The 13,523-nt window shown below is 41.4% G+C and overlaps 1 protein-coding gene across 3 annotated transcripts in view; it reads left to right on the forward strand.

The window, feature by feature from the left end:
* The window catches only part of Dsor1 (mitogen-activated protein kinase kinase 1), a 161,948-nt gene that overhangs the window by 128,623 nt on the left and 19,802 nt on the right, over positions 1 to 13,523 (forward strand). For all 3 annotated transcript variants that reach the window (XR_011392201.1, XM_070086823.1, XM_070086824.1), the window contains one exon: positions 3,518 to 3,690. Coding sequence is in view for 2 of the 3 variants with exons in the window: in XM_070086823.1 (XP_069942924.1) it covers positions 3,518 to 3,690 (173 nt within the window). In the remaining variant the exon portion in view is untranslated. The remainder of the gene's footprint in view (positions 1 to 3,517; positions 3,691 to 13,523) is intronic.

The raw sequence follows: 13,523 nt of genomic DNA on the forward strand, positions 1-13,523 counted from the left end.
GCGAGTCACACATGGCGGTGCCACTACCACCACCAGCCCCACTAACACCATCCACTGATGTCTGTGGCCCATCCATGCCAAGTGTAGCCACATCATCCTCACTATCACTACCTAAAACGGGTGTAGGGCCACGGGATGTACTCCGGGATGTACTCCGGGATGTACTCCGGGATGAACTCCGTCCCCTGGGCACAGCATAGGGTACACTACCCGAGCGCATGCGGCGGCGAACATACCGACGCTTCACTGGTGAATATGTTTCCTCACTATCACTACTCGAATGATCGTCGAGCGCAATAAAATCACAATCCACGTCAGAATCATCGTCATTACTGAAGTCAGAGGCCAGGCCACGGGAAAATATTAGTTTTCTCTTACGTTTAGGAACACCCGACCGTGAGTCACGAGTGCCCACACCAGAGGTAGAAGGTCGAGGATCGTCGGGGTTTTCTGCACTATTATCGATATCCTGGTCATTATTTTCGGTCACTAACTGATCAAAGCCGTAGAATTCGTCTTCATTTCCACTTCCATCAGTGTCAGAACTATCAGATAGGAAGAGGAGAGTCCCAATTTTCCGGGGAGTGAGAGCTGACTTGCGACGAGACATGGTGAACAAGTGTGACTGAGCCGGCGTTCCCACAATGCTATGCAGGCGCCTAGATTTTTTGTTTACGGCGCACACCCACGGCGCAGACCCATTCTCTCATATGTAGGCCTATGAGCGCTTTCACGCTAAATTTGACGGCGCTAGAATTTTGGCGTAGATCTACGGTTTGGACACTCACCGACCAGCCGTAGATCTACGGGACGGACCCTGAAAGGGTTAATCCAAAAATGTGGTCGCAGTTTTTTTGTCGTTATGCACTACGTGTTGCAGGATTTGTTTCATGTGGTGCACACTTAGCACATAGATATAAGAGAATACATCTAGGCCCAAATTTACCACTCACAGCTTATCAGATTGAGCTGAGCTCATGGCATAGAACTACAGCTTAGACCTTGACTTCAAAGCCATAGAACTACAGGACGGACCCTCAAAGGGTTAAAGAAGCACTCAAAGTTGGTAAATTATAAATGAGTATTTGGAAAGGATATGCTTTTTGCTTATAAGAACATAAGAGCAGCAGGCCTACTGGCCCATGAGAGGCAGGTCCAAGTCTCCTACTGGCTTAAGCCAATGTCCCAACCTAGTCAGGTCAGGTCACATTCACTTAAGGAAGGAACATGGCAACTGACCTAGTAGCACAAGCTAATCAGGTCCAACTCACACCCACCCACACCCACTAATGTATTTTTCTTTTCTTTTAACACACCGGCCGTATCCCACCGAGGCGGGGTGGCCCAAAAGGAAAAACAAAAATTTCTCCTTTTACATTTAGTAATATATACAGGAGAAGGGGTTACTAGCCCCTTGCTCCTGGCATTTTAGTCGCCTCTTACAACACGCATGGCTTACGGAGGAAGAATTCTGTTCCACTTCCCCATGGAGGTAAGAGGAAATAAACAAGAACAAGAACTAGTAAGAAAATAGAAGAAAACCCAGCGGGGTGTGTATATATATGCTTGTACATGTATGTGTAGTGTGACCTAAGTGTAAGTAGAAGTAGCAAGACGTACCTGAAACCTTGCGTGTTTGTGAGACAGAAAAATGGACACCAGTAATCCTACCATCATGTAAAACAATTACAGGCTTTCGTTTTACACTCACTTGGCAGGACGGTAGTACCTCCTTGGGCGGTTGCTGTCTACCAATCTACTACCTAGGACTAATGTATTTATCTAACCTATTTTTAAAACTACACAACGTTTTAGCCTCTATAACTGTACGCGGGAGTTTGTTCCACTCATCCACAACTCTGTTACCAATCCAGTGCTCTCCTATACCCTTCCTGAATCTGAATTTTTCCAACTTAAAACCATTGCTGCAAGTCCTGTCTGGGCTAGATATTTTCAGCATGCTATTTACATCCCCTCTATTTATTCCTGTCTTCCATTTATACACCTCAATCATATCCCCCCTAATTCTACGCCTTTCTACAGAGTGCAGATTCAGGGCCCTCAGTCTATCCTCTTAGGAAAGACTTCTGATACATGGGATCAAATTTGTCATCCTCCTTTGTACCCTTTCCAGAGCATATATATCCATTCTGTAATACGGTGACCAAAACTATGCAGCATAATCTAAATGAGGCCTAACCAAGGATATATAGAGTCGAAGAACAACCTGAGGACTCCTATTAGTTATTCTTCTTGATATGAAGCCAAGGATTCTGTTAGCTTTATTGCTAACACTTATGCACTGTTGTCTTGGTTTCATATTACTGCTAACCAGAACTAAATCTTTTTCACAATCCGTATTATTTAGATCTACATTATTTAGTTTATATGTGGCATTGTTATTTTCCTGTCCAACATTTAGAACTTTGCATTTGTCTATATTAAGCTGCATCTGCCACTTCTCCGACCACTGCATCAGTCTGTTTAAATCTTCCTGGAGTGCTCTAATGTCCTCATCAGAATGAATTCGACGGCATAATTTGGTGTCATCGGCAAACTTGCTTATGTCACTCTTTATTCCCTCATCTATGTCGTTTATGTAGATTGTGAACAACAGGGGGCCCAACACTGACCCCTGTGGAACACCGCTCGTGACGCTTCCCCACTCTGATTTCTCCCCATTTATGCAAACTCTCTGCTGCCTATTTATTAACCATGCCTCTATCCAGGAAAAAATTTCTTCTATTCCATGTGCCTTAATTTTCCTCAGTAGTCTCTGATGTGGGACCCTGTCAAAAGCCTTTCTGAAGTCCATATACACAATATCATATTCATTACCATGACCATGATCTACCTCCTCAAATACCTTAGGGAAAAAAGTTAATAAATTCGTAAGGCAGGAACACCCCTTTGTAAAACCATGCTGAGATTCGTTGATTAATTTATGCTTTTCAAGGTGGCTACGAATTGCCTCGGCAATTATTGATTCCATAAATTTTCTCACTATGGAGGTTAGGCTTATTGGTCTATACAGTGATCCCTCGATAATCGTCGGGCTTGATAGTCGTCCTTTTCAGAAATCGTTGCGTTATTTTTGTCCAAACATTGGCTCGCAAATGGTCGGTTGACTCGCTAATTGTCGTTTGTCCTGGACGCGTACTCACGGCTCTAAGCCGCCTCGACCTCCCTTCCCAGCCAGTGTGCCATTGTTTACCACGTCACTTGTTCATACGAAACATTTCATAATATTCCATTCATTTTAGTGCTTGTAAGTACTAAATTTAGTTTATAAATAAACTGTTTCAGATTTAAAAATAAATACAGAAACTGAAAATTTATCTTATTCCAGTAGAGAAATCTCTGTACCTAAAAGAAAGCCTGTTAGATTTTAAAGCTGAGGGCAAAACAGTTTGTAAATGGCCCATAATTTTAGCTTAAGTTTTGGGCCTTAGGTCCTCATAAATGTTCATTAGTTTCAGTATATTTTAAGGGAGCTAATTTTCAAAATTCTGTGCAGCTGGTCTTCCTGGTGAGCCACGGCCTATGGCTATCTTTGAGCTTTTGGATTACATAGTGAATGAGCCACCACCTCGGCTACCTCCGGGTGTGTTCACTCCTGAGTTTGTAGATTTGGTAGACCGATGCCTTAAGAAAAGTCCCAGTGAGAGAGCTGATCTTACAACATTACAGGTGAGTTTTTTATCTGTAATTTACTATGTATTTTGGCTCTAATTTTCTTGATAATTCTTGGTATAGTACTATATATAAAAGAATGTCTAACTTACTTTCTTCTCCATTTTATTTGAATTTATTACATGCATGTGTAAAGAGAACCCTTGGTTCAACTGTATATGCAGAGGCATAAAAATTAGAGAGGGAGAGAGAGAGAACAACAAAAGACAAAGACAGTGGAAAAGCTGCAGAAAATGAAGGACGGATGAGCATAGAAGTAGTGAGCATATTAGATGGAAATGAATGTTAGTATGAGGAGAGGCAGATCAACAGTTTGAGAATGACAAAAGTGCTTCACAGCCACACCAGAAGACAGATGACAGTGAAAGACCAAATGGATCTGGACAAACTCCAAGATTGATCAGATAAGTGGCTACTGGAACTCCACCCCAGTAACAAAAGGTAAGGAAGACTGGGGAAGATCAGAAACAGGGTGTAGACTTTGTGGAGAGAGGATGAGAGGGTGAACATAGTGCCTCGCCTCACTTATTGATGGAGTTCCGTTCCTAAGACCACGTTGATAAACGAACTCATCACTAATCGAGGAACCACCCCTTACTGATAATTCAAAAATGTCACCACCTGAAATTAAAACATTCAGTTTTATGTTTGCTATAAAAATCCTTTCAATCCGTTCATTATTAATGGTAATAATACAACATGAAATAGGTTAATAAATTGCTTCCAAGATAGTCCAGGAAATTCACACATAGCTGATTACTTTTTTTTGGGGGGGGGGGGGGGGGGGGGTGGAGAAAATTTCACATTTTTCAGTCCTTGCATAAGATAAGAGTGATCTTCTGTAGTTACCCTTCAGGCACATAGCACATAACGTTTTCTGTAATGGTTGCAGTTATTTTTTTGTTTCTTTATCCCTCCCTGCCGCCTACCCTTCAGTACCTCTCCATGTAATGTCAGTTTTTATTAATTTGGGTATCTTTATCATGCTTCTACGTTATTTATGTTATACCTATATTCTGGAATAAATATGATAGGTAGATAACCTTTATTGATAGTAATAGTAAATCATATTTTGAGGCTTATTAGATGCATTTTTTTTTTTTACCTTAAAATGTCTCCAAAAATCACCCTGCATCCTATAAACTGAAGGTCAGTGATGGAAGCTATAAGTTTGGGGTGGGCTGTTGTTCTCCTGGTTATGTTTGATGCTGATCCATTGAAACTAAAACAAGTCTTATAAGCTGCAAAATACGGTAATTATACAATATTTTATAGTGCCGTGAGGCACACCCCTCTATGCATTATGGTGAGTGTGATCGCTCTTTCTCCCTCTCATATAGCTCCACCCACCCTCCAATACCTCTCCATATAATGTCAGTTTTTATTAATTTGGGCTTCTTTATCGTACTTCCACGTTATTTATGTTATACTACCTAATATTATTCTGGAATGCGATAGGTAGATAACCTTTATTGATAGTAATGGTATAATTATACAGTGGAACCCCGAGTTTCGTATGCCCTGAGTATCATACGCTTCGAGTTTAGACCGCGTTTTTCGGTTCAGTTTTGTACCGAGTTTTGTACTGTGTCCCGTGTTTAGTAACGCATACCAGACCTGTCCACCTGCCTGCATCCCCTGCACAGGCATTGTGAGCCGGTCTGGCTTTGTTTATGCTCGAGTGAACACTAATCTGCTCGCTCATCCGAACATTTCACAATTAATTCATTGTGTTTGGTGCTTGTTTATTAAGTGTGACTGTGAAGTAAGCTACCATGGGCCCAAAGAAACTTCCTAGTGGCACCCCTGTGGTAAAGAAGGTGAGAAACACCATAGAAGTGAAGGAGGAGACAGTAAAAAAATACGAGAGTGGTGTGTGACTTGTGGAGCTTGCCAGGATATATGGCAAAAGCAAATCAACAATTGCTTCTATCCTGATGAAGAGAAAAGAAATCAAGGAAGCTGATGTTGCGAAAGGTGTTGATGTGCTAACCAAAAATAGACCAAAAATAGTCGGAAGTTGAGAAGTTGTTGCTGGTTTGGATCAAATAAGAAATTTTTTAAAGAACTTCAGAATGTGGCCTGTTACCATTTATTTCTTATGCAACAAGATTTTTGGATCCGAGTTCTTTAAAGGTCTTTTAGAGTCTAGGGGAAATAATTTCAACTGGGAAACTCCATAGAATAATATTCAAATTTATTAAAGTATTTAAATACAATACTTTATCTTCTCTTTGTAGCTAATTTAACTTAATACTTTGTACAATAAATTTATCATATACAGTTGACCCCCGCATACCGATTTTAATCCGTGCAAGAGGGCTCATTGGTATGCGAAATAATCGGTATGCGAATGAATTTTCCCCATAAGAAATAATGGAAATCAAATTAATCCGTGCAAGACACCCAAAAGTATGAAAAAAAAATTTTTACCACACGAAATATACATTTTCCTACACACGAAGAGAAGGATACATGCACAATAGTAGAGTAGTACATGCACAGTATATATTGTGCATGTACTACTCTACTGAATGAAGAATAAATGACACTTACCTTTATTGAAGATGCAGCAATGACTGATGAGACACTGTGTCCTGGGAGTGCCTTTTCCTCCTGAGTACTGTAGGTCCTGTTTGGCATTTTCTTCCAGAACATGCCTTATCACACTGTGTATGTCACTACGATTCTTAAATCTCTCAAACCAACCTTTGCTGGCTTTAAATTCACCAATATGAGCACAAGTTCCAGGCATTTTTCCCTGTTCACCTGGGTGTTAGTCGACTGGTGTGGGTTGCATCCTGGGAGACAAGATTAAGGACCCCAATGGAAATAAGTTAGACAGTCTTCGATGACACTGACTTTTTTGGGTTATCCTGGGTGGCTAACCCTCTGGGGTTAATTGTTTCTCGGTAATTGTTTCACGTTAAGCCACACCAACAACACACTCTCCACATCTTCGAGTAATACAGCTGACGGTGGTGCAGCAACAACAACAGCTGTGGTGCAGCTGACCATGGTGCAGCAGCAGCTGGGTGCAGCAACAGCTGACCATGGTGCAGCTGCAGCTGTGGTGCAGCAGCAGCTGATTGGTCCAATTTATCAGCTGACTGTGGTGCAGCAGCAGCAGCAGCAGCAGCAGCAGCAGCAGCTGATTGGTCCAATTTATCAGCTGACCGTGGTGCAGCAGCAGCAGCTGACTGTGGTACGATAGTATTTATCACCCTTTTTACCACAAGGTTGGCACTAGAAGCTTTCTTTGGGCCCATGGTGGCTTATTTAGCAGTTACAAGTACTATAAATAATGGAATAATACAAAATGTATCGAATGTATGCATGCAACCGGCCACCCTGGCTTGTAAACAATGACGACAAGGCAGGCGCTCAGGCTGGACGGACAGGTTCGGGACGAGTCATGTTCAGAAACAGCTGATGGTGCAACAGCAGCTAACCGTGGTGCAGCAGCAGCTGACTGATCCAGCAACAGCTGACTGGTCCAGCAACAGCTGACTGGTCCAGCAACAGCTGACTGATCCAGCAACAGCTGACTGATCCAGCAACAGCTGACTGGTCCAGCAACAGCTGATTGTGGTGCAGCAGCAGCTGACTGATTCAGCAACAGCTGACTGGTCCAACAACAGCTGATCGTGGTGCAGCAGCAGCTGACTGATCCAGCAACAGCTGACTGGTTAGCAACAGCTGATCGTGGTGCAGCAGCAGCTGACTGATCCAGCAACAGCTGACTGGTCCAGCAACAGCTGATTGTGGTGCAGCAGCAGCTGACTGATTCAGCAACAGCTGATCGTGGTGCAGCAGCAGCTGACTGATCCAGCAACAGCTGATCGTGGTGCAGCAGCAAACTGATCCAGCAACAGCTGACTGGTCCAGCAACAGCTGACTGGTCCAGCATCAGCTGATTGTGGTGCAGCAGCAGCTGACTGATCCAGCAACAGCTGATCGTGGTGCAGCAGCAAACTGATCCAGCAACAGCTGACTGGTCCAGCAACAGCTGATCATGGTGCAGCAGCAGCTGACTGATCCAGCAACAGCTGACTGGTCCAGTAACAGCTGATCATGGTGCAGCAGCAGCTGACTGATTCAGCAACAGCTGACTGGTCCAACAACAGCTGATCGTGGTGCAGCAGCAGCTGACTGATCCAGCAACAGCTGACTGGTCCAGCAACAGCTGACCATGGTGCAGCAGCAGCTGACTGTGGTATGATAGTATTTCTCACCCTTTTTACCACTGGGTTAGCACTAGAGGCTTTCTTGGGGCCCATGGTCACTTATCTTGCAGATGAAATCACCAAAAACGCTGTAATAATACGAAATGTTCCGATTGTATGCTTGGATGTTACTGTGGAGGCTGGCTTGTAAACAATGCCACCGGCGGAACATGTGAAGCTGGCTCAGGCCGCACATTAGAAGTGTCTCGGACGAATAGCGTTGAGCGAGTTTTTTAGCGGTATGCGAGGCAAAATTTTAGTGATAAAATGTATCGGTATGCGGATTTAACGTTATGTGATGCCAACGATGTGCGAGGGTCCACTGTATTATGCAGAGAATTCATAGTGTGGAAATTTGGAGGGGGTGTGGAGTTTCTAAAAGTATTAGTCAAGAGGGCTGAAGAGGTGTTGTTGAGGTGGTTTGGTCATTTAGAGAGAATGGAACAAAGTAGAATGATTTGGAGAATATATAAATCTGTAGGGGAAGGAAGGCAGAGTAAGAGTCGTTCTCGAAAAGGTTGGAGGGAGGTGGCAAAGGAGGTTTTGTGGGCAAGGGGCTTGGATTTCCAGCAAGTGTGTGTGTGTGTTAGATAGGAGTGAATGGAGATGAATCGTTTTTGGGACCTGACAAGCTTTTGGAGCGTGAGCAGGGTAGTATTTTGTGAAGGGATTCAGGGAAACTGGTTGCTGGACTTAAGTCCTGGAAATGGGAGGTATGATTGAAGACAGTGATTATGTATGAGTGATGGTGAAAGTGTTGAATGATAATGAAAGTTTTTTCCTTTTGGGTTTTTCTTTCTTTTGGGTCACCCTGCCTTGGTGGGAAACGGCTGACGTGTAAAAAAAAAAAAAAAATTTTACATATTACAGGAAACAATAAAAAAGTAAAATACACAGACAATACACTCATTGCTTACCTTAAAATATTTGTAGTCTTAATGTAGGGTGAGAGGCAAGTAGTATTTATTGTAGCATACAGTACATATACAGTACACTCATTTATTGTACAAAGAGGAAGAAATTCATAGTAAAGGGGGTAGACCTTGGTGTGTTGGTCTGTGTGTTTACATTCTTTGTTTCTCTCGTGCTTTCTAAGACAAGATTAAACTTGGTGAACAAGGTATGCTAATGGTAATAATAATCTTTCTTTCAACGCACTGGCCGTATCCCATCGAGGCAGGGGGGCCCAAAAAGGAAAACAAAAGTTTCTCTTTTGAAATTTAGTAATTTATACAGGAGAAGGGGTTACTAGCCCCTTGCTCCTGGCATTTTAGTCGCCTCTTACAACACGCATGGGTTACGGAGGAAGAATTCTGTTCCGCTTCCCCATGGTAATAATAATACAGTGGTCCCTCAATAATCGTCCGGCCTGAAAGTCGTCCATTTCGGAAATAGTCCCGTTATTTCATCTAAACATTGGCTCGCAAATGGTCCATTAACTCGCTAATCGTCATTCGTCCGGGACGCGTACTCACGCTCTAAGCCGCTTGGGCCTGCCTTCCCAGCCAGTGTGCCATTGTTTACCAGTGAGCGATGGTCCCCTCACATGCTCCTATGAAATATTTCATAATATTCCATTGATTTTAGTGCTTTCAAGTGCTAAATAAGCTACCATGGCTCCAAAGAAAGCTTCTAGTGCCAGCCCTTTGGTAAAGAATGTGAGAAACACATATAATTTATGAAAAAGTTTGTAGAACAATACAAAGGTGGTGGTAGAGTGGAAGCAGTTGTGATAGTGGTTGATGGTGGTAGTGATGGTGGTAGAAGGTAGTAGTGATGGTAGTAACAGTTGTAATAGTGGTAGAAGGTTGTAGTAATGGTGGTAGAGGGTTCCTCCTTTAGTGATTCAGCAATTCTACCAACTCCTCCAATGTTGTTGGAGTTATATAGGGCTACAGAAAACACTGCCGTCTCAGCTGCTGCTTCACCACCATTATGGACGGCTTACTCTCAGTGGCCCTTATATACCCAACAACAACACAACACAACACCTCTCCTGACATACGTAATGACTTATTTTATTGATTCTACAGTATATTCCATGTTTCTATGTTATTAATATTGTTTATTATGTCATATTAGTTGAATTGTGATAGATAAATAAGCCGTAGAGTTGATATTAGTATCATATTCTCCAACAATAAACTTGCCATCCCTCCCTCACACAAGCAAGTCTCCAATAAGAACATAAGAAAGGGGGAACACTGCAGTAGGCCTGCTGGCTCATACTAGACAGGTCCTTTACAGTCCTTCCCACTAAGAACATAACAGTGGAAGAACACTGCAGGTCTACTGGCCCTTACAAGGCAGGTCCTTATCAAAATGACCTCTACCCAAAGCTACCCAAGAATTTACTTCCATACCCAATGACACAAATCAAACTCAGCTCCTCCCACTCGTATGTTTGTCCAATCTCTTATTAAAGCTACCCAAGGTCCTAGCCTCGATCACCCTACTGGTAAGTGTGTTGTTAAATAAGAACATAAGACCTTAAGAAAGTAGGAACACTGCAACAGGCCTGCTGGCCCATACTAGGCCGGTCCTTCACAAATCCAACCCACTAACAGAACAAATGCTACCCAAGCAATAAGCTCAGGTGCAAGTCCGACTCAAATCCAACCCCTCTCACTCATGTATTTATCCAACCTAAATTTGAAACTACCCAATGTTTTAGCTTCAATCACCCTACTAGGCAGACCGTTCCACTCATCAACTACCCCTATTACCAATGTTCATTTATACATTTTATTAGTGCTTTAAATTTATTTGGCATTTTTTTTCTGCATGTAAATCTATATTTATGCTAGGGAAGTGACCCCTGAAGTGACCTAGAGTCCTTATGGAGGGGGATTCCCCTTCCAAACAATAACCTCTCTTCCCTCTCTCCTCCTCCCTGTCTTCCATTCATCAACAACAGCCTTCAATAAAGGTAACTGTCATGTTGAATGTTCATTCTTTTGTGCCTGTAAATCTATATTTTAGATAAAAAATTGTTGTTGATACTTCTGGGTGTCTGGAACGAATTAATTGGATTTACATTATTTCTTATGGGGAAAATTAATTCGAAAATCGTCTATTTCAATAATAGTCCCACTTCCAGGAATGGATTAAGGAAGATAATTGAGGGACCACTGTAATAATAATTCATAATTAATAATAGTAATGTTAATAATAATAATAGTTAATAATAAATAATAATCGCTCTGGAGCGTTTTAAATTCATAGGTCTTTCGTATAGGTTTGGTAGCTGACATTTTACCCTTTCAGGGTCCCCAGGCCCTCTCCCAGACTTGTTCTCAGGGTCGCCCAAATTTCAAAAAAAAAAAAAAAAATATTTTTTCTAATGAAAAGATAGAGAATCTTTTCCCGATCATAATGACACCAAAAGTATGAAATTTGATGGAAAACTTACAGAATTATGCTCTCGCAAAGTTAGCGGTCTCGACAATGTTTATGCATCGGTGATTTTGCCCACTTTGAGCCCTATTTTTGGCCAATTCTAGTGTACTAGTCAACAAAAATCATAACTATTTTGCTAGAACTCCATTTTTTCTATCGAGTGAGTACAAGAAACCACCCATTTACCAATTTCAACTATCCAATACAGTGGTCAGAATTTAGCAATTTTGCCAATTTCACACAAATTTCAGAAGATGCAAATTTCCAAATAGGGTCCAGAATAAACAAAGACATTCCTGGCACTAAAATAACATTTCCTCTGTTCATTAGTCACGTCCCCACGCCCCTTTTTGTTCTTTCGCTTTCCACTTTGAATTTTTATTCTCACAAAAAATAAAAAGATTTACTGTTATGCAGACTATTGCATTAGTGTAGAAATGGTATAAATAATATCGGCGCACTTGTGAAAGAATATTAGACTCACTAGTTGGTGTGTATTGGATGCTTAGCATGATTTGTTTACTTTTGAACTTTGGTAAAAATTGAAGATTTCTGCTACTTTGAGCTCAATTTCAAGGTACTTTTCATTGTAAAACCAGACAAAATCATCACAATTTCTGTAATATGTCTTCCATTCTATAAAATGAGACCAGGAAAACTAGAATACAACAATAAATATCAAACAAAAATACAGTGCAAATTCGCTGTTTTAATCCGAAAACACTGTCAAAGTTTTTTTTTTTCCTCATTTTGCACTGTGTGCTGCAGGATTTTTTTTATACTGAGCACACTGACCACATAGACCCATTATTTCATATGTAGGCCTACCAGCTTTCTCTCACTAGATTTGAGGGCGCTAGAATTTAGGCGTACTAGTACGTCAAAAACCCTGGTGCGTAAGCCGTACTAGTATGTCCAAAACCCTGAAAGGGTTAAAGCGCTCCAGAGCAATTATTATTATTTTATTATTATTGCATATTACCATTGACATACCTTGTTCACTAAGTTGAATAATTTCTTAAGATGCCACGAGAGACAGAGAGAATGTAAACACACAGAGAAACACACCAGCTAACCCCTATACTGTGAACTTCTTTTGTACTTCTTCCATTTTCCTCTTTTCTTTCTCTTCCAAGTGCTGCTGCACTTCTAACTTTAACTTGTACTATGGGACGCACAATAAAGTACACATTTGTACAAATATGTAGTCTTGGAGACTGTGAAAACTAGCACACTGAGTGGCTGTAGGAAGAAGATTGAGATGCTTGATGCTGAGACGCCACGCTGCCCATTTCCATGACCCAAGTTCTCGTACGGCATACAATACCGACTCGTTACAGAGCCCATCGTAGCTCTGAGCTGTCGGTAAATGAGTACATTGGCAAGCAAGGAGAGGCTGTATTGCCAGAGACTCACATTAGCTAAATAACCTCTGCAGTCAATACTTCTCGGGCAAATCTAAAGTGGCCTTCAAGAATCTCAGCAGTCATTGGAGCCCTTTATTCAACTTATGTCAGACCCATCTTTAGAGTTGCATCTCCTGAATGAAATTCACACCTTAAAAAAACATGCTAAGGAATTGCAGAAATTGGAGATGAATTCAAAGAGGCTTGTTCCAGAGTTAAGGGGTCTGAGCTACGAGAAGAAATTAACCCTTTGAGGGTCGACAGGCCCTCTCTGAAACTCGTTCTCAGGGTCGGCCAAATTTAAAAAAAAAAAAAAATTATTTTCTCTTATGAAAAGATAGAGAATCTTTTCCCGATCATAACGACACCAAAAGTTTGAAATTTGATAGAAAACTTACGGAATTATGCTCTCGCAAAGTTAGCGGTCTCGGCGATGTTTACGCATCGGCGATTTTGCCCACTTTGAGCCCAATTTTCGGCCAATTTCACTGTACTAGTCGACAAAAAACATGAATATTTCGCTAGAACTCCATTTTTTCTATCGAATGGGTGCAAGAAACCACCCATTTATAAATTCAACTATCCAGTACAGTGGTCAGAATTTAGCAATTTTGCCAATTTCACACAAATTTCAAAAGATGCCAATTTCGGAATAGGGTCCAGAATAAACAAGAAAGACATTCCTGGCACTAAAATGACATTTCCTCTAGTCATTAGTCACGTCTCAAGGCCCCTCTTATATTCTTTTGCTTTCCACTTTGAATTTTTATTCTCACAAAAAATATAAGATTTACTGTTA

Source organism: Cherax quadricarinatus, chromosome 19 (assembly GCF_038502225.1).
Source record: "Cherax quadricarinatus isolate ZL_2023a chromosome 19, ASM3850222v1, whole genome shotgun sequence".
Lineage (NCBI taxonomy): Eukaryota > Metazoa > Arthropoda > Malacostraca > Decapoda > Parastacidae > Cherax > Cherax quadricarinatus.